Source organism: Nesoenas mayeri (assembly GCF_963082525.1).
Source record: "Nesoenas mayeri genome assembly, chromosome: 4".
Lineage (NCBI taxonomy): Eukaryota > Metazoa > Chordata > Aves > Columbiformes > Columbidae > Nesoenas > Nesoenas mayeri.
In genome coordinates, this window is record NC_137540.1 from 8539327 (window position 1) to 8561655 (window position 22329).

Consider the following 22329-nt stretch of genomic DNA (forward strand, 5'->3'; position numbering starts at 1 on the left):
CCAATTGCTGTGAAAAAAATCATGAACACCTGTCACGTTTGACTACTACATTTCTCTTTGGGAGAGGAACAGTATAAACCTTGCCAAAATGCCAGTTTCATGGAAAATAGCATCATGAGGCATCACATATTGCAATAATCCTTCTGAAACCTTTACCATATTTCTCTTGAGTCATGCTGATATGCATCACCTGCTGTAAGTAATTTCTGTTGTGTTTTTTTCTATTTCTCCTTCACCCTCATTCCCACTCCCTATATGTAATGCACCTTTCAAGGCTGACCTCACATTTCCAGGGGAAAAAAAAGAAAAAAGCACACACGATCAGTATTAATCTATTATATTCTTCCCACCTTCTACTGCTGATCATTATTGTAGCAAGTGCCTTGTCTGGGTCCCGGAATCTGATCGGCACTGCTAATAGCTAGCTTACTTGGCAATCAATTAACTCTTCCATTGCTGAAATACCACTTTTGGCTTCATTAAATAAAAGGCACAAACCACAACCACACATGCACAACAGACCTCAAAAACTCACTATGTCAGTGCAGGTGGTTCTTCAATTTTTTTTTTTTTTTAATCGTGGCAAAAAAATACTACAGTTCTATTTCTGTAATGGACCTGTCTACACAAACGCTTCATCCCATAGCTGTTAAGTCCACCTGGAGATTTTCTATACAGACATTGTCTATTCTAAAAGGTTGTTCCTCCTTTAGTAGTATCTATGTGGTATCTTTTTATTATATATGCCTTTCCTCATGATGAGTGACAGCTATTCACTAGTCACATAGGCCTTGTTTTGACTGTACATTAAATACCCTTTGCCTGTTACAGGGGAAGGTACAATCTTGGGGCAATGTTGCAGGGAGAACCTCATTTTTTTTGTACCTTCACTGGTGCTAAGAACAAGAGTACACCAGCTTACAAGAGATGTCACAACAGCACTTGAACAGCCTACCTAGAGACCAAGAGAGCAGTAAAGGAGGAGTCACTGGCTGCATTCTTTCTTGTCAGGGGTTTAAACTGCACAAAAACAATAGAAGGGTTTTCAAGAATCCAGTGCTGTGGGTATAACACATCCATGGAAGATCAGTGAGACAACATGGGGTGTAGCACTACTTCTCTGTGTCCCCAGTATATTGATGTGTCTGTCTTTCCCAGCTGACCCAACAAGATCCTTTCTGAACCAAGCTGAGAGGGGTGCTCAACGGCTGGGCCAGTACACCAGTCGAGTTGGGGAACTCACTCTTCATTATGGACAGTGTCCGGTGTCAAATGGATCCTCATTAATTGTGATTCCAGCTGCCTTGTTGCTGTGTGAGCACACACAGCAGTAATGCCAGTTTTTACCATCAGCACCTAACTTGAAAGATGACCATTTATTTTGGCTATAGGTTGCTTTGGGGGTTGTTTTTTGAGTGTTCTTTATTTTTACAGATATATATAATGTCCCAGTTAAGTTATGATGATGTGTGTCAGGGTGGTGCTATAATTTAAAGCCAGAGAGACTGAAGGTGGTGAAGAACGAGAGAGAAACCTTCCTAAACCATATAGTACCTGTACTCCAGATATGTTTAACAGCCTGTTAAATGGCACTGACCGACTTCAGTCTTGATAATTTGAGAGAAACCCTTTTCTCTCTCATAATGTGATGCCTATAGTCAACAGGGGCCTTGAACTGGATTCCTTGCATCAAAAGTGTGATTACTGGCAATGCCTTTTTCATAGTGGCCTTTGGAACCCTGGAATATTTTTCTTCTTTTAAATGTAAGCTACTATGAGCTCTGATGAACTTCCATAACCACGGGAAAATACATCCACTAGGTTAATAAGAAAGGGGCAGAGGAGTTTTAAATTCACAGGCTAGAAGAGATTTATTTAAGTTAGTACTCTTACAGTGAACACAACCCTGTATCTAAACCAATAAATAACAGGATAGGTTTCAGGTTCTAAATATCTACAGTGTAAGTTAGACATTTTCAGTATTTTGAGCTGAGTGCAAATGATATGATTTCAGTCAATGTGGATTCTGTATCCTGTGAATATGGGGACAATGGCATTCCTTTTACATTGTTTAGCTTGTTATACCAAATCACGTGTGGCTGTGCTGTGTGCCTTCCACATCTTGTGTGTCTTGCTGTAGTCCTCTGAACTGTTCATCTAGAGAATGTCAACACAGCATCAGTTCTGATTTTGTTTTCTCTATTCTGTTTGCCAGAAATGTCGTGGTATCCACCAGAATCATCCATTGTAGTTCTTGTGGTTGAACCTCAGTAAGACAATGACAGCCCCTGTCATTTAGATACTGGATTTTAGATGAGTCACACAAAGAACTAGTTATTTAATATTTTTGATAATGAAGGATCCAACAACTGAGGGAAGTTAGGGATGAAGTAGTCTGGTGCCCCAAATTATCTTTTAGGGCTGAAATTACAAAGGTGGGGTTTGGTTTTTTAATTAAGGAATTTTTGTTCACATTAATCATATAAGATGTAATGAGTATATGCCAAGATACAGGATTTCACAATACACCCTATTTCTCTTCATCGTACAAAACGGAGGGGAATAAATAAATCTAATTTAAAAAAAAAATCACACCTGTGGCATGTGATGGTGATGATAGTTGAGGAAGAGATGTTATTGCCTTCTGTCCAAAGCAGGGGTGTATCATTTTGCGGTAAGCTGCCTTTATTTTTAACCCATCCTGTTTTCATAGACAACAGAACCTCATCACTCGTTTCAGTTTCACCCAGGATCCTTTCCTACCTAGTTTACACCCACAGAACACAACGCAATCACGTCCACCTCACCTTCCTGTGATGTTCTTCCGTTTAGACAGCACCCTGCAGGGAACAAATCCCTTTGGCGGCGACGCCTTCAACACTCCCAGGCTTGGCGGGACGCACCATTTCTCTGAGGGGCGTTAGGCGGTTTCAAGCCAACGCCCGCAGCTGTGAGGGAGGGGACCCCTCTCTGCTCTCTCCTCCCCCAGCGCCCGGGAAGGGGCGGGGCGAGCGCGGGGCATGCGGCATCCGCCTCTGCGCAGCGGCCGCGGCCATGAGGCTGTCAGCGCGGAGCCTTCGCTCGCCGCCCACTCGGTGACGGCGGCGGGCGCAGCCCGGCTCTTTGTTTGCCCTCGCCCTCCGCCCTCCGCCCTCCATCCTCCCCCGCGGCCGTTGATGGCGCGGCCGTTGGTCGGCGCGCGCCGCGCAGGGGCGGTTTGAAGGCGCGCGGGGTGCCAACTGTCGCCGCGCGCCAGCCGCGAGGAGCCGCCGCCGCCGCGCAGGATGCGATGGGGAACTGCTGGGTGCGGTGGTGCTGCGGGCTCTGCTGCCGGAGGGACGCCGGCCGGCTCCAGCGGGGCGGAGGGTAAGCGAGGCAGCGCCGCTGCCCCTTTCCCCTCCCCGGGGCGGGGAGGTGCTGGGCCCGCCCGGCCCCGCCTTCCCCCTCCTCCTCGGCGGGACGTGAGGAGCGACCGGTCCCCGTTGTCAGCGGGACGCGGGTGGCGGGGGGGTGAGGAGGCCGGGGCGCCGTCGCGGTGTCCGGAGGGGGTGAGGTGGCCTGGGGCAGGGCTGGGTGCCCGGGCTGCGCCCTCGGCCTTCCCCGCACAGCCGGGCTGAGGGAACACGGGAGGGGAGGAAAAACGCCTCTGTAGCGTCAGCCTTGACAGCTCGAGCTGATGAAATACCGTCGGCTTTGTGCAGTTTGAACGTTTCATCGGAGGCTTCTAGGGATGGCTTAGGCTAACAGGCTGCAGGGACATTCTTCCTCCTTAGCCCTCTTCCAGGGTTGTTTATCCAGAAGAAAAAAGCTTATATCGATTTTTTAGGTTAGTTGCCAAAATCTGTGCAGGCTACTGTGTCTGTGCAAAGATGGAAAACCACCATATCTTCTGGAATATGATCTTGTGTTCTCTGTGAGTCAGAGGCTGAGACTCTGTTGGGATAAAGGGTGACAATTACGGGAGATCGGGAGCAGAATAATCCAAATAAACTTTCCTGTATCTTGTAAACATGTAATCTGTCTTTTGTTCTGCAACAACCAGTTCATGGAAAAGCAGTGTACAAGCAAAGGAAGAATACGTTAGCTGTACAAGAACTTGTTTTTCTTCCATGTAATTACCAGGTTTTGGTACTTAGATGTCATTTATTTTTGGCTGATGAATTAGGACTGAAGTAGATATACAGAGTATTTTATGTGTTGCAAACTCATGGCCTCTTATTTCACACCAGCTCTAGCAGGCCAGCCTGATGTTCTGCTTGTCCTAAAGATCTTTTAGGAATATGTTTCAGAGAAATGAGTGAAAGACCTGGACAGTGTGTGTGTTTGTATTCTTAGCACTCTCTAACTGCAAGTGTAAGAAACCTCACCTACCTGGGCAGCTGTCACTTTCTTCAGTGTCACTATTGTCACTTTCTTGTACTGTACTCTGAGAAAAACAGGTAACACTCGAAAGGTTCTTGCTTCATGTGTGCTTTCTGCTGAGTCTCCACTCATAGGCTAACATGCTTATTCTAGCAGTCAAGGGTAGTGACAATAAGTCTCTGGCAATGTGTACTTAGCCTTTAAATTATTGCATTGTTTGTGAGGTGCTTTTGGTCTTTGCTTTTCCCGCAACTGTTTTTAACTGACTTATTAACTGACTTACAAGCGCTGAATAAGGGACAGAGTCCAAAAATGCACAAGGTTGTCTTGCATATTACAGCAAATTCTAGATACACAGTCATCTTTTATCTTTCCCTCTGGTCTAAAGCTACTATCACCTATATTTATTTTTGTTTGTTTCACTTGTATTCTTTTTTTCTTGTATGTTTACAATACTCTCCTTACCCTTTTGTATATCCCTTGGTGTTTACAGTGTCATCTGTTCTAGTACTTGGTTTTGATACATGTTTGATTTATGGAGTATCATTTGTTAGCCTTCTGCCACACCTTCTCATATTCTCCAGATGGTTTTCAGCAGATGGTTGCTGAAGTTACTGGCTTACTGGCCAGACTTTGTTATGTGTTTCAGCGCCTTTCATGGAACTACTGGCTTACTGCTTCCTTGGGTTTTAGAATGGCAAATATGAATGCTGGTGCACAGAATTATGGCAGGGAATTAATGAAGACATTTTTATAAGTATACTCTAAAAGGAGAAGTTTGCTTGCCATGATGGCTTAGCTGCTTATACGTGTGTATATTGCTTCTATTAGTCCAGTGTCAGATTGTCCCTACCAGTGAAATAAATGTCTGCTGTTGTAATGTTAAACTCTTATATACCTCTTTCTTTAGTTGTTGCATCGCCTGTAATGAAGGCCTTAGAAAAATTACATGATAGTACAGAAAACAGACTTTTCTAATAGAAGGGGTTGCACCTGTTTGGATTGCCTTTTAAAGCCTGAACCTGGAAAATCATATACAGGGGTCAGTGTATGAAAAATAGATCCTCAGTACTATCTCCTGTAGATAGCTGGCACATGTCTCAGGTCATCTTTGTTTTCTGGGTGTGCTGGTATTTTACAGAACAGTATTGGAGTGTTGAGCAATTCAGGTGTTTTCCATGACTTGCGGGGGTGGGGGGGCGCAGGGAATTGTATAACTAAAGTGTAAAATGTGTCTTATAAACTTTTTAAGTTTGCAAGTTAGATTGCTACCAAATTCTGCAGGATTTGCTACTCCTAGAACAGCATAATGTAGTTTATCAAGTTAATTGTGTTTATTTTAATATCTCAGATTCCCCCTCTCCTGAAAAGAAAAAACAACCCTAGTGCTTTGTTATTTTGAGATGCTCCCAAGATTTAAATGTAAGAAAAAAACCTTTGAATTAAGTGCACAATTTCAAGGAAGTGTTTCAAAATCCTGCAAGATTATAAATTGTGTTTACTTGGAATTGTGCTTTAAAATCTTGGAGATTTCTATATTCATTGTTGCAATGATTTTAGAGTTCATGTGGAGCATGTGTAGAGACAAATTAAACCCCAAAACCTTCATTACTGTAGTATAAGTTTAACTTTCTATAAAAACACAAACTTTCAGTTGGTAATTTTTACTCCTTTTTTTTTTCTTTTCCTTAGGGAATGCCCTTATGCTTCTACTGAAATAGTTTTGCTCGAAGTACTACTAGCTGCAACCATAATTAGAAAGTAGGTCACAGGGCGTTTGTCACTACATTCAACCATAAGGATTCCTCTTTACTTCTAGAGGAGTGTTGAGAGAAAAAAAAGAGACAGAAGACTAAACATTATTTGTCTCTAGGTTATTTGTTTGGTTAGTTTGGGAGGGTTTGTTATGTAGCAAAACTGAAACAATCCTTTTTGTCACTAGTGTGGAAAAAATAATTTTCACTCATGCCCTGGCTTTAGTAGATTAAATGTTCATTTTTAGTGCCTTTTTTCCCCCATGCATAATCTGTATAAGTTGGTTGTGGGTTTTTTTAAATAAAATATGATAACATGACTTTGCATAAAAGAGTAAAGCATATATATATATATATATAGTGCTTAAAAGTTAGTGTCTTTAATAGATTTAAAACTTCAAGGTTAGATCTGACAGTCTCTATAGGTCCTGTGGCCTATTAGCTGAACTGTTTGCTCTAGTACCTGTGAAACCTAAATGTTTCTTAAGTCTGGTTTAGAAAATAATGAAACAGTAGAGCTTAAAGGAGAATAATAAAAGCTGTAAGCATTTTAATAGGTTACTCTTTTTTTCAATTGAAGTTGTTATGTATGGGGGTGAAGTTGATGGGTCTTCCATTTCTGTCCCTAATGACCTCAATCTTCCATAGTTGCTCTGGGATTTAAGGGCTCAAACTCTGGCCCAGAATTAGGTCTTCTGTAACCGAGAGCCTGTTCAGCAAGTAGCAGAAAGTGTAGATCTTCCTTGAAGTGTCATTGCTGTTGGGTTATTTGTAATTACATTTAGTAAGCTTGCACTGCATGGTCTTAGTTTTCTGTAAGTTCACTGTTCAGTTCCTGCAAATAATCTGACTGCAGCTCCTGTGTTTGTAAAGTTGAACATAATTTAGTTAGCGCTTGATGCTACAAAGTAGAATCATTCTTTTCATAACAACGTAGATAGTTCTGAAACAATTTCCTGGAACAATTTTATTAAATTAGATTCTTAATGGTATTGGCTCCTGCATACCAAAATGTTACACAGAGGGGTAGTGATGAAATTACTATAAGTGTTCATGCCATATGTCCCAATTATACTTGCGACATCGTGCATTAATTAAAGTGGCCTTTCATCTCTGGTTTCATAGCAATGAATCAACTAGAAACAGTTCTTTATTGGCAGCTACACACTGTAAGTTACACTAGGGTATATACGGAAAGGTTGACCAGGACTCTGGAGTGAAGTGGGTTGCATAACAAGTTGCTAGGGCAGATGTACCCTGACTTCCAAAGAAAAATATAATGGAGATTAAATATGTCATGATTAAAACAATTCAGGCTTTGGCTGGTGTGTTGCTTTTAAAATAGCAGAAGTGTTGGTTGCAAGTACAGAATGATCTTTTGTACAAGTATAGAAATGCCTGAGGCCCTGGATTTATTCTTGATATCAGTCAGCACTAGGAACTGGAAACTCTGTTTTTTAAAATAGTTTGATGAAATGGATGTTGTACTGAAGCACCAGTATACATTTGAATATACTTTTGGATGATAGCGCAACCTCTTTCACTAGGTAGAAATGTACTCAGATTACTTAATACTGTATTTCTTTTTATATAGAGGACAGTGTTAAGATAGTCAAAGAATTAAGGAGGAGGCTGATCTGATTTTCTGTGTAAAATTACAGACCGTGAGTATTTTTTTCTAGTTGGAACGTATTGTCTTGACTTCTTGTAGACACTTTTCTCTGAGGTTCAAACTTCTAGCTGTGCCAAGCTGGCAAAATGAAATATGTGATTTACCATTGGTGTTGTACAACATGCTGTGCTAGTAAAGAGTTAAGTGCCATGGTGAGCAATAGCGTTTTCAGAAGTTGCCTGGAATAATGTTTTTTCAGAAGAATGTATGAAAGGTATTGTAGAACATGCTAAGATGTCTGTAAATGTCAAGTCCGGTATCCTGATAAGTTATTTCTTTGCACTTGAGGGTGTTTGTCTTTTCTACAGTTCTATAGAATATGTTTACATGCTTTTGCCTCTTCCTGCTCTGATAGCAGTGCAGAGCACAGATTAACAGTAAACGTGTTTAATACATGAAGATTTTATGTTTATTTTATACTTAATTACTGTATTTCAAAAGCTGTTTAAAAATACCAGGCTTGTTTTCCTTCTGCTATGAATTGAAGACTATTTTGTAGTGTAACTGTAGACTTATTTTTCCAGATCAAAGTATTTTAGAACATGTTCAACAGGAGAACACTTCACTATAGAGGTGAGTGCAAAGGTGGAACAAGCTGAATTCTAGCAATGCCTTTAACACTTTTTGCACTTTTTATACACTGAAATATTCCAGACCAAATTGATGTTGCACTGGGTGGCAAGTTGGTCGTTCTTATACCAGCTCAGAACATTAATACATCGTCTTACTTTAATCTGTCAGTTGGAAAGAAGAGAACTATCTGGTTTTGCCTGTTTGGGGTTGGTTTGGCTTCCTGTCATAAAGCATTGCATTGCCTTTATTGACCTTTAGTTTCTTGTGTGCAAAACTGAGGGCAGGGGTGTTGTTGCTTGTTAGTTTCTAGAATTCTGGGTAGAAAGAAACCCTGTGTTTTCTGTAAATTAAGTACATCTTCAAATATGTTTTGATAAGTATCACAGTTGCCATTTGAAGTAGAGGTTACATGCACTATACCTCTTATGTCTCCTGCATTTTTAAATTGAGTGGATACTTTGGTGTAATAGCCATACCATTACTTCCACTGCTGGTATTATAATGCTTCAGATACACAGAATTGTTAGCAATCTTATAAGCTAATGAGATTTCATTTTTATCAGGGACCTCACATAAGCTGTAGTGAAATATGTGAATGTTTTATAATTTTGACTCTTCTCTTTGTTGGTGAACATAATGTTTAAGAAAAGAAACACTGGGAAGAAGATAGGTCCTACTCTAAAAGTAATACTTTCTTTGGAAGTAAGAGATTTCATAAATAGTATTATAGTCCCACTGTTGTCATTGGAGTGGTGCTTTTACAAGACAGATTAGATATGTAATCATATTTGCTATATGTGCTTAGTGACTTGTTATATCGAATTGTAAAGCTCATCTATATATTTCTCTCTGCAGTTTGAGAACCTAGTGGAAAGTGATGAGGTAGGTACCTGGTTCATAATGTGAAACCTGCTGATACAATACACTCCAAGATCCCACTTCATGATCCGTTGTAGGCTTGAATTGCAAGGGTTTTTTACTTTGATTTTCATTTGCTCTAGGAATGAATATTTAACACATTGGGAGAGATGATGACCTAAGAGATGAGAAAACTGTTTGGGGGGAATATGGGAGGTAACGCTTTCAGGAAGAGAGCACTATGGACATTAGGAAGGCAAAAAGAAAAGAAGAGCGGGGGTGAAATCATTGGGAGGAAGACTTGAAGAAGAATTTGCTGCTGGTGTAACTCTTTTATAAGACTCAGCAAATGCTCTCTGAGAACATAAGTGGACATGGGTTGCTTTGCTAAGGAAGATTTGGGGAATGCTCTGTCTTTACAATTACAGGTAAACTAGCTGAACCGTTTTTCAGGAAAATAGAAATTTGCCTTAAAATTTCACTCTTAATTTAATAAAACTTGATAATGGCAGGGGGGAGTGGATCCCACACTTTCATTACACTGCAATGTATATAAAAATGTGAAGACTAATAGTTTGACTCCTGACATACACCACTGGAGTATTTCCTTTCAGTTGGAAGCACTTTGTTTTGTTTTGTGTTTTACTTGTCAGCCACTTCAGTTTATTGCATAATATTTTTTTTATTTTATTCCAAATTAAAACAGGGGATTCCCCACCACACACTTGTAAAACCAATATATGGGGGAAACTATGATTTCATAATTTTTTTTCGCATCTCAAAGTTGTTTGATTGATGGGATTCTCAAAAACTCAAGACTTGTTTTTTGTTTTAACAGGGGGAAAGCCCAGGAAGCAATCACAGGTAAGGCTTTGAGATTCAGGACCTCTACTTTCCTCTGCCCTCCCCTTGCAACTATTAAATGTTTTCAGAGTTCCTGTCAAAACCCTTTCTGTTGTCTTTGTTGTCACATATGTGGAAAGAATACATGTCAAACTAACAGTGCTTAATCCTGTCAAGACACTTCAGATGATAATGCATCATACAAGAACTATACAAGACAGGTAAAACAGTATGTTGCAAAGAGAATCTTGATTCTTGTTCCCAGGGTCAGCATTTAAAGTTACACAGATGTTAATGCTACAACTTCAGTGAATTTTTTTGTGAGCATGGTAATATTTATGTAAGCTGTAGAAACATAGAGGCCTGCTGTATAGGAAACGCATGAAAGCACTGAAGTACATGCTTTGGTTGTCTAATTCTAGACATTTTGTATTATTTAAGTTTGATATTTCCCAGAATGTTGTTTCTTGCAATGGTCCCAAAGAGGTGACATAGCAAACCTTATTATACTGCTTTTGCAGTCTTTTGTTAGATACATAAAAGTATTCATAAAGTAGGCAACAGATGAAAGGGTAAAAATTTACAATTATGGGACCAAAACAAGTAAGAGAAAAGTGATTTATACAGCAATTATAACCATTCTATTCCAGTAGTTCTGTTAGCAAACAGTGTTTAAAAAATATGTTTTCTGTAAAGATACAAAAATGCTTTGTAAGAGTAAGATGAGACAGCATTGTAAACTGGAACGTAGGAACTCTGTTCTCAGGAGTAGCCAAAAGAACAACTTGTTGCATTTGCATTAAAGAACCAGTCAAGAAAGACCGTATGGATATGTTTAATGCAACTTAGGGTTGTCAGGAGTAAATAATAGATGGGGCCTTTTTGTGTCTCTCCCACGCTTTTAGACCTCTAACTGAGGAAGAAATTGCTGACTTGAAAGACAGACATTACGACTCCATCGCTGAAAAGCAGAGAGTTGTTGATATGAAACTTCAGTCAGAGGTAAGCAGTTATGACTAGTATGGTGTGGATGGTTATTCTTTTAAAGTAGTTAAAATCAACCATAAACACAAGGAGATTCCGTTCACATGAACAAAACAGTTGGGTTTTGTTCATCAGTTGGTATTTCTTAGTCTACAGGAAGCACAAAGAGATTGCTGTGCAACTAAGTTTGCATCAGATTCCTTCTTTTTAATGGCCTCTTGGCTGAAAAATTGAATGAATAGTCTGGCGTGCTTACTGAGATCTGTTAAATTTGAACTTTTTTTTTTTATGAAAGGCAAAATGGGGAGTATACTTGACTTGTGCTTGTCTTGTGTTCAGTTTTTTTCCGGAGCTTTTCTTAGGAAGAAAACATAATTTGACATTTGTTTTAGTGTGTTGGCAGCAATTAATGGAATATGATGTGGAATAGAATGCAGAAATTGAGCATAATTTTTAATGAAGTACCAATGAAATATGCAACTGAGAAGATTTAAGTCTTTCACTGTTCATAATAAAACTCAACATGCATTTACAGCAGTTCACTATGATGATGTGTATTCAATAGGATAATGTTTAGTTACCTATATTTCTTGGGGTGTTTGGGGGGGAAGCTGTTAAATTTGGTTAATGAAGAAAAATGTTTTAACTGTAGTCAATTTTATTTTATTTTTATTTTCTAGTAGTTCTTATTTTGTTTTATTGAACTTACGGCTTTATTGATAGGAAGATAGATAGGTTCTGCTTTTGTTAACCATTACTATTTTGTTCATATACAGTTAGCCTTACAAGAGGAGAAGTTAAGAATAGAAGAGGAGGCTTTATATGCTGCACAACGTGAAGCAGCCAGGGCAGCAAAGCAGAAAAAGCTCTTGGAGGTGAGGGGAAAAAGACCCCAATATATATCAGAGCTTCTGTTCTATTTCTACATATGCAGACTTTCCTAATATCCTTTACATCTCAGGAAACATAATGAGAAAATTGTTTCAGCTTGTAAATTCCAGTAGAGAAAGAAATATACAATCTGAAAGAACAGCTGGAAATTATCAGAGTTGTTTGAAACAGCTTATGAAGCTGAGTATAGATTTTGAATGACAGATGTATGATTTTAATCTATAATTTGCCTAACAGACTTCTTACATTTTGTAGAAGTTACTCATCTTGAAAGTGATCTATGATGGTTTTCTAGTTTAAAAAAAAATTAAGCACATATTATTTAGACTTGTAAAAAGTACTTAATACATTTGTGCACTTAGTTGTTCCTTATCTCTGTGATTTGTGTTAGCATGAAGATATATGTTTCCAAGTCGTCTTTATTTACTGTTGACCCTGAGCAGGATGTTGGACTACATGACCTCCTAAGGTCCCTTCCAACCTGAATTGTTCTATCATTTTGATTTGTATGTGTAGTAGCCAAAGTCCAGTAATGACTTAAGAGCAATCTTTATGTAATATACCTGTGCCTACTTTCAGGTGTCTGGTGTCTTTGCTTTTGAAGCTTAGTCAAGCAAAACAAAAGCCATGTTAAGTTTTTCTGCTTTTTTGAAAACAGATGCTGTTCTGTATCCTGCTAGCATTTATTAGTGATTCTTTTCATGTTGCAGTTCAAAGAGTTACATGTTATCAGTGTGTTTAATATTTTCCAAAATCTTAATGAGCTATTGAAGTATGTGCTGCCACCCAAATTTCAGGTCGCCGGAAATATGTATGTTAAAAAGAGCATTTTCACTTTTTTGTATCTGTCCATCTACAATGTATGTGGCTGCAGATGTAGCACGTTGAAGGAAACAGTCCACTAGACATGTGGTATGTGTTCAACTAGAAGTAATTTTTCAGAAGTTCACCTTTAGGCTTATTGAAAAAGTCTGAAATCTCCAATAGGTATGGAGGAGATCTTTAGCCCCAGTGTATCATTTATATTCAAAAGAGAGTGAACTAAAAATGGTTATTTCCAAATTGATAGCAATGACTGGGTTTTCATCTTATATTTCTATTGCTAAGTGTAGGTCTCATTTCACATTTCTCTTTTTAGTCTCTTGTCATTCGTATGGGAGGGTTAATTATTTCTGACCTTTTTTTGCCTAGTTTCTTTTTTTAACACATTTGATCTATATAAAGTCAGCAAAAGTAGATTGTTTTATGGCTTTAACTGGTCTTTATAGAAATTCTGTGCAAGAAATGCTATTTTTCTTGTCTTTTGGTATTTTTAATATGCCCGTCTTTTAGTCAGGACCTAAGACAGAATGCATTATAGGGATTTTCATTTCCTTCTCTCATAAAATTAGCACCACTTATCTCCTTTACAAACACTGCCCCCCAAAACCCGTAAGGATTATAAGGATTCCCAAGGAAGCATTTTTGTATAGATATGCATCAAATATTTAACCTTTCTAGATAAACTAGAAGCCATTTTTAAATACATCTCTTTGCTGTTTGCGGGCAGCAGTCTTCTAAATGAGAAAATAGCTTTTTCCTTGGAAGGATGGTATCCCTTTAAAACTAATTTGGCTTTCTGATGTTGTCCCACTAAATGTCAGGGTTTGTAACAGCAGAGAAGTTTAATATATGCATGTCCTGGAACTTATAGTGCTAGATATTTGGACATGACCCAGGAAAATGGGTAGATAATTGAAATCTGTTATTATGTGAGTATATGAATTTTAACAGAAAATTATTGCATACATCAGTAATTGATTTTTCCAGACCTGCTAACTATGTTGGTGCCAAATTCCTGTCTCTTTCTCCCTGCGTACTTAAGTCTTCTTACCTATAATCACCATTGTGTGATATTTCTACTTCTACACTTCCCATTTGCTTACTGGTCTCAGTCTGCTTATTCTGAATCTTATTTAAATACATGAGATGGAAAGTATGCCCAGAAATCATTGTCTCGGGATTAAAAATACTAGCTGATCCAATGGAGTTATCTCACAAGACTGTTTACCCAGGAAAGAGGAATTCTTAGATGAAGCTAAAGTTGACATCAATAACTCCGGTTTCTTTATCCTGGCTTTTCATTTGCAGGGAGAGATCCATTAAGCCAGAGAATAGATTTTTCAGAAAATATAGTAGCTAGATACTTCAGACTTGTCTGTAAACTTAACTCATTAATTTTTATCTTAGTCTTTGTTGTAATCAGTGAACAATTACTGCTTTGTAACCTTTAATCACAGAGTTTGTGCCCAGTTTTTATGCTATCATGTTTTTCAAGGCAGGGAAAAGAAACTTGAGACAACTTAAGTTGCTTAAACCCTAAAATGTATGTAGAACCCTACTTCCATGACATCTATCGATCCTCTTTTAACTACAAAATAAATGCATTTAAGGCTTCTGTCTTGCATTTTTCCTTCTGTGTTGGTTTTTTTTTTTTCCTTTTTCCTAGTGATACTATGAAAGCGTTCTACCTAAAGAGTATAGAGCAATTAATACTTTTGGCACAGCAAAGCAGCAAAACTTTCATTAATATAAATGAAGAATCTTATGTTGATACAGACAACCAGAGGAGATAGCAGTATTGCTTTGTACAGGGATAGAAGGACCTGTGGAAAGTACTTTTTTTAAGTGGTAGGCAAAACAAATCAAACATAACTCAGGTGTTAGTGGTGCATTGAAAATACCTGTGGCTTAAGAAGGGAATACAGTAGAGAAGAGAGATGCAGTCATGAATGATGTTTATATGTTTCTAGACAAATTGATGTCTTCTTTTTTGGAGGGCATATGAAATAGGTTAAAATGTTGAGAGCTCTATTTACAGATCTACTTTATTTTAAATTGAGAAACCTCTGAGATTAAAAGTAATACCTCTTGCATGTAACAGTCACTTCATTATCATAAAATTTGATCTTTATTTGAATGAAAGTCAGTCTTTTCCTGCGTTGTACTCGAAGGACCAGGACAATGCTTCCTCCAGTGTCACAGTTAAGGGAATGCTTAGTGTATTGAGTATATTACTCTGAGTGATTGCATTCAGCTTTTTCAATAATTTACTTCTTTCGATAGCAACGTAAACAACAAAGGATAACACAGAGAATGCACGCTGTTAATAATGGAGAATATCAAAGGTAAGATATAAAATGTTATTAATGATAATTAAGAACAATGACTGGTTTTACTTCTGTTCCTCACCTCCCCCTCCCAAAAAAGGCAAATCCACCTGTTTTTCAAACCTTACATATGCAGCATTTCTAAGTCAGAGTTGTTTTTATTCATTGCAGTTTTATTCACACCAAATTGTTACTGAATGCAAACTGGTTACCAAGAACCTGCAAAATTATAGGGTAGATTGCATACAAATTTAACCTACTCCCAGCTACTTCATATATATATACATATATGGTGGTTTTTATTTCATATATATATATATATTTCATATATATATACACATATAAAATATAGCATTTTATATTAAAAAGGTGTCTATGTGTAAAATCTCAGCTAATACAAAAATATTTTTATTATTCAGAACCCTGTTTGAAATACCCAATAAAAATACATACAAACCAAATGGAGAATTGAATGGTTTATATCATCCCCCTGTTCCTAATTGTATTCCTTTAATTCTCTTCACTCCTACCTCCTCTGTTCAGTGTTAGAAGAAAAAAACAAAGCAATCAACCAAAAAACCCTAAACAAAAACAAGAAGACCCCACCAAGACAAACAAAACAACCCACAACACCACCAAAACAAACAAACAAACTAAACAACAACAAACACATATCCCCAAATAAAAACCACCCACACCAACCTGTGGAATGGTATTTGAGTTCAGAAAATACTAAAATCAGACACCTGTTTCTGAATGGAAGGGGGATGGGAGGTATTTTCAGTTAGGTAAGTACAGTTAGAAAAGGAGCTGTGAAAACAGGTTTTATGGAATGAGTAGGAATTAGCATAGTTCAGAAACAAAGAATTGCAGTAGCAGGACTTGAATTCATTAGTTAAAAGAGGAATTGAAAATTCAGGAGTCATCTCAAGTGACAAAAGATAAGAAGGGAAGAGTTGTTTTGTTGCAGAAGTTAAGGCATTTCATTTGTAACTGAAATTACCACTAAAAATTGAGCAGAAGCTCTGCCTGGGAGAGGATATGATGAGCAGGAATGGATAGGCATTTTGTAGATCATTTGGTAAAGATTTTAGTTAACGATGTATGTGCTTTGTACTGTAGAACTGGAGGCCATGTGGATTAATGCATTTTTTTATGGCACCCTTGGAGGCTTATAAAACTCAAAGCAATATGTGCACTGTTCTTACAGCTCTGTGGCAGAGGAAGATCTTGATTCTTTCTTAAGAAATACAAAATTCCAGTACGAAGCTTTTCGAAGTAGTAGTAAGTCTTCCTTTTCTTATGCATATCTTTAAATGTTAAGTGACTCTGAGGAGCACAGAGTACTATTTTTTTTTCCTAGATAAACATAATTTATTCATATTTCATATTTTTATATATACACATATGTATACCTATATCTGTATTTAAAAATTAAAAGAAACTTATTTTCCTCTCTAATTCCCTGATGATTTGAAAAACATGGCATATACAACTTGTGCTACAGCCATTCTAGTTCTGAAAAGCAAGTTCTATCCGCAAACACATCCTGTGCTTGGATTTTATTTTACTAAGGCTTTCCAGCCATCTTTGTGGAGGCAACATCATGCAGTGACCTGTTCTTGTAAAACCTAACTGTGAATTAAGAATGCAAATGTGTGCGTTCAGCATTTATAACCATCTCTTAGCAAAATAATTTGAATCATACTAATGGTTAATTTTTTTCTAATGAAGCGCAAGAGAGGATTTTGCTGCCTATATTTAAAAATTCCACTAACAATTTAGAGGAAAACAATTTTATTAACTTAGAATGTAAGTTTGGTGACAGTACTTGATAGTCACTAAGAAGCTGGAGAACTGATGGTAATTCTTGGGCAATGCTGCCTATAGTTTGGGGTGTTGAGCGGGGTGGATATGTTTTAGGGGTTAGATTTTGGGGTTTGGTTGTTTGAGTTTTGGTTTTGGTTCTTTTTTGCAAGACTTCTCACAAGTCCAGCTTACAGCTTACTGAATTCTTCTATGGTTCTAATTAGACAATATTGCTTAATGTCATCCTGTAATATCTCAGTGATGTTGACTTAAAAAGCTTCTGTAAAGTCTTTGAAGTGATGAAGTGCTTTTTCAGATGTTTCTGAGGCTTAAGGGCCACAAAGCAAAATAAAAAGTTTGCTTTGAAAGTTTAATTTAGCATATTGAACCTCAAATTCAAGTATGTTTACAAATTAAAAGTACGTATTTTTTACATCTAGGACTTTCTTCGGATGCTACAGTGCTGACACCCAACACAGAGAGCAGTTGTGACTTAATGACCAAAACAAAATCAACCAGTGGAAATGATGACAGCACTTCGTTAGATTTAGAGTGGGAAGATGAAGAAGGTATTTATTCTGCCATTCAATTTCATTCTGAACTTAAAAGTTAAAAATGCTGACAGTTTTAAACACGTTGATTTTAAATTTGTCATTTTCAGAAGGGAAGTTGATTTAAAACTTAATTCTGATGGGATTTCTCTCAAGCATGTAATGATTAAACTGTAAACTATTCTTACCTAGCAAATTGCTTATTTTGATACATGCGGTTATTTGTCTAAGAAATGAATTCATTTCTTTGGCTCCTTAAGTAAATGACTTCCTGCATCTTGTGGAACTCATTGTAAACTCACAACAAAATTACTAGTAAAGAAATGCTGCCCTCTTGTGAGCCAGTAGCAAAAGGAACAGCTTGTTCTTTGTTTTAAAAGGTAGAAGTTAGTCAGGAGTCTCTGAAGTATTTCAGGAATCATTGTTTCTTTAAACCCTAATTACTTGTATTGTAACTTCTACTGCAACTTAGGTCTGCATTCCAGGTGAGTAACCCAACTATTCTAATTGCTACTGCTGTTTGTTGTAGGTATTTTCCATTCTCTTTAGTAAATCTGCAAAAGCTCTTGGTTTTGAAGTTAATCCAAAATTTGGAGACCTTAACTGTTGAAAAGCTCACCAAAAATAAGCTAGGATTTCTTTTAGGCAATGTTACAGCAGGATTTTTTTTTCCTTTAATAAACTAGTTTTTGACAGTCTGTATAGAGTTTAAATGTTTAGCAGTGTCAAGAGCACTAAGGTGTGTAGTTCATAAACCTGTCTTAAAAGACTTAGAAGACATAGAAGTAGCCAGAAGTAGCCAGCATCTTTTTTTAGCTAGTGTGTGCAAGAGCTATTGGCATTCTAGAGGAACTAAAGCTAGGGCAATATCATACATGCTGAACTACACTGGATTTTACATTGAGAGTAATTAGCACCAGTGCAGAAGCAGTGTTCTGGAAACTATATATTCTACACCATGCTTAAGAAATGGAAAAATTGCATTCTCTGCCTTTTACGGACTGAGTTGTCCCCCCACTCTTATGAGTTACCTTACTGTAATATCTGTTTAAATACCTACTAAAAATCACATGAGAGCAAGGTTTAGTCTTTACCAGGCATACCTGCATCTGAAATTATCTTATTCATTTGAGTACTTGAGTGTCTCGCAGCATATGGGCTTGTATTATCCTTCTCATTTGGGAATTTACTTATGTGTATAGAATTAGCAATCCGTGATCTTTGCTATTCATTGTTTTCTTATTGCTGTCTTATTGACTCAGCCACAAACATTCATCTGGTTTTGAGGTAACTAAATAGTAAGTACTGAGAAGTGCTAAAAACTGCCTAAAAGCGGAGAACGAAATTACTGTGTAGTTCTGTTTCTGATTTCTATGAGCCAGTGCTCTACAAAGGGGAAGGATTAAGAGTTGGTCATTGCGATGGCTGTGCGCCGCTTCTCTTTAGTAACCTCAAACCCTGAGCAGAAGAGCTGGTAAGATAACCTGTGGATGATTGCTTATGCTTGAGGACATAGCTTGTTTTCATGGCTGCAAAGGGAGGAATGTGGTCATTTGAAAGAAGTACTAGTCAATATTGCCAGGACTTTGAGTAGTTTTTAACACATTCTTGGTAGATCTGGCTCAACTTAAGTGTGTTAAAAGCATCTACCTGGAGCAGTTGACTGCTTGCTTTGGGATAAGAGGTTTAATTACTGTGTGTGCTGTTAAAACCTACCATGGAAACTGAACAACTTCAAGTAAGTGTGTTTGTGTGTGGGTTTAGTGATCTAGGATATTAATTTGTGGTCTAGTCACATATTTTTACTGTCCTTAGACAAAGTTACATGGGGGCTGAACACATTGTAGGGAAGAACCAGTGTTTTGAAAGGGTATTAGCCTTTTAAAAAACAAACCAACCACCACAAAGAATAGCAGCAAAAGATGACATTGCTTGACTGAAAATTTGCCAAAGTAGGAGGTTCTTAACAGGAAATGCCTAGATCCTGAACTGCACATGATTATATACTAGTGGTACTATATAATCATTATGTAATGGTATAATAGTACTGAAAATGGGATTGTGGAGTGGAGCTGTCTGAGTACAGCAGATGCATAGTTTGTGCCTCGCAATGTTAGTTTTATAAAGAGCGTTATACAGAAAGACAAAGGGTTTGAGGAGAAAATGGAAACAGTAACTGCCCTGGATTAAATACAGATGTTGGATACAGTGATTCTGTTTTCATTCTTTGCTGTCATGTACAGATAACAGACAAGGAACTTAGAGTATTAATGCTGTATTGGTATTTTTGGCAGTGTATTTTGAGAAATGGACAACAGCTTCAGTGAGCCAGGAATAGTCAAGTTGAAAATAGCTACATTTTGAAAGACCCATGAAAAAATAACATAAAATCCATCACTTGAGTCTGAGAAGGGACATTTAGCTTCTCTGGAAATGGCACAGTACCAAAAACCTCCTAATATTTACATGCCCATAGTGTAGAGCAGCAGGCTGCATATATAGGAGAATTAAAGACAGCTAGTGAGTTCTTGCACTGTGTAGTCTTGTCTGTCCTAGAACTCTGTAAATCAACATAACTGGCTGTTTTGTTCATTTGGGCCAAAACTGGCTGCAGACTCTTGCTTTAATGTGAATAGTACCACCAGGAGAAAATACAGTGATACTGAGGAGAGAAATTACCAGAGTCTGGATCTCTATGGTTTTCTTGTTGTTTCTTCTAATACAAACATAAAGGTACTTCCCTCAAAATCACGTCTTTCTCATAAATATGTCTTAAATCGCAGGCATGAACAGAATGATTCCAATGAGAGAACGCTCCAAAACAGAAGAAGATATACTCCGGGCAGCTCTGAAATTCAATAGCAAGAAGACAGGAAGTCATCCAGCTTCAGCCTCTGATGATTCTAATGGACTGGAGTGGGAGAATGACTTTGTTAGCGCTGAAATGGATGATAACGGCAATTCAGAATATGCCGGATTTGTAAATCCTGTATTAGAATTGTCTGCATCAGATGTAAGGATATCTGATTCTGATCATCAAGACAGATAGTGAAACTGCGCGGCCCTTCGTTATGACCAAATGTTGAAAAGTGAAATAGAATGTACAAAACCAATTTGCTCTTTTATAACTTGGTTCCCTTTTTACTTACAGATTGATCAGCAAGGAATGGGAATGACTTGCTTTCTGAATTAATTCAGAATTAAGTGCAATTTTATCATCTACCTTCTAAATTTTTATGAAAACTGGGATGATTCTATTGTGTATATTTCTGGATATCTGGATTTAATATAAAATTATCTGCACTAATTTAAGTGTCATAGCTTGACATATCTATATTTTAACTAGCTTTTTTTTCTGGATGATGTTTCTACTGATTTGTTTTTGAAAGTCATCATTGGCCTAACATTTATCTTAGAAACAGTCTTACATAATGAATCTGATACTTGAATATAGAAAATATCATTTTAAAAATCTGTCTTTATTTCCAATATGTGCTTTTTGACTTGTTCTTTAGCTATTTAGAGGGTGTAATTAGCCAGCTGCAAAACAAATGTCACACATGGTAAACTGCAATTTTTCTGTCTCGCTTATAGTCTTCCTAGCCTTGTATTGTCCTTCTTCCATTTCTTTATTTTTTTATACCTCATGCTAAGCACAGTTAACCTCAATAAATATAGTATAAATCATCAGGTTAGGTAAGATATTCTCTTGTATGATATGCCAGACTTAGTGTGTACTAGATAGAAAAACAGCTATAAAAATTCTTTATTCCTCAAACTGGAAATTTTAACCAATATCTAGTAGAGAATAGGGAGGACCAAAGTCTTGATTTCCCCACCCTCCCAAACAGACCAACAGCTGTTACTACATAGTCCTTAAAATTCTTTAGTTGTGGAAAACTTACAATTCAGCTCAACTGGAACAATTATTGAAGAGCAACGTTCTCTGAGCAAACTGGGAGAAGGGACGATTATTCTGCTGCTGGGGTGGGAAGAACAAGAACCTAAAGACTGAATTCTTATATCTGCATTTTAAAGAGAAAAGTTCAAGTTCTGAAACAGTGTGTTTAAGTACTCAAGCTTTCCCGTGCCTCTAAACTGGATGGTTGATAGAGCTAATATGGACTGAAATGTAAGGTGGTGTTCAGTTATTGCAAATTTGGTGTAATGTGTTGTGTGGTCTCCCCCTTATATTTAACGTAAGTTATACTTTTTTTTATAAAGTAAAAGAACTCACTGAAGAGAACTTGCAGAACAGCTGTAGATCTCAAGCCTTCCCCAAAGTTTCAGTAAATCCATTCTGCTTTTGTGTAGCTGTCTTGTTTTGCCCTGAAAAAAAAAAAAGGAGGAGAAGGTGTAACTTCACCATTGGAATAAAAGCAACACACTTGTGTAAAGTAGTAAATCTGCGCATCAGAAGAACTGAATTGATGGGTAAAAGCTGTGTAACTGTTTTAGATTGCTTGAGCATATATATATTATTAGGGTCACTACAGTGTGGTCCTCTTCACGATAACTTAAAAAACAATACTGCACACTTGGATTAAATATGTACATATGTCAACACTAATGAACAGATAAATCTTATTGATAACATTCCATTTCTTAATTTAAATTGTAGCTGTGTCATTGAAAATATTTTAATGTAGTTATCTACATTTGCAATGCCTGCAATAAGCTTTAAAAACTTGTATACATCAAATGTATATTTTTGGTTTGGCATAAGATACTACTGTGTAACTTCTGACATTTATTTCTATAATATATTCCTATGGAAATGAAGGCAATTTTCACAACATGTAAATAACACTTTTTTTACCTGCTGAAACTGTAACTTACCCTGCAGTGGTTACTACATGAACATGAGGTTAACTTGTCCTGAT

General features: G+C 37.4%; 1 protein-coding gene across 1 annotated transcript; it reads left to right on the forward strand.

The window, feature by feature from the left end:
* Nucleotides 1–3289: 3289 nt before the first annotated feature.
* AP1AR (adaptor related protein complex 1 associated regulatory protein) lies at nucleotides 3290–20495 on the forward strand (the record flags this gene model as incomplete). The annotated part of the gene is made up of 10 exons (XM_080344207.1): nucleotides 3290–3366; nucleotides 8313–8361; nucleotides 9217–9243; nucleotides 10058–10083; nucleotides 10968–11064; nucleotides 11823–11921; nucleotides 15043–15104; nucleotides 16297–16370; nucleotides 17336–17464; nucleotides 20230–20495. 10 exons carry the CDS (start codon nucleotides 3290–3292, stop codon nucleotides 20493–20495), a joined length of 906 nt encoding a protein of 301 aa, XP_080200333.1.
* Nucleotides 20496–22329: the final 1834 nt, after the last annotated feature.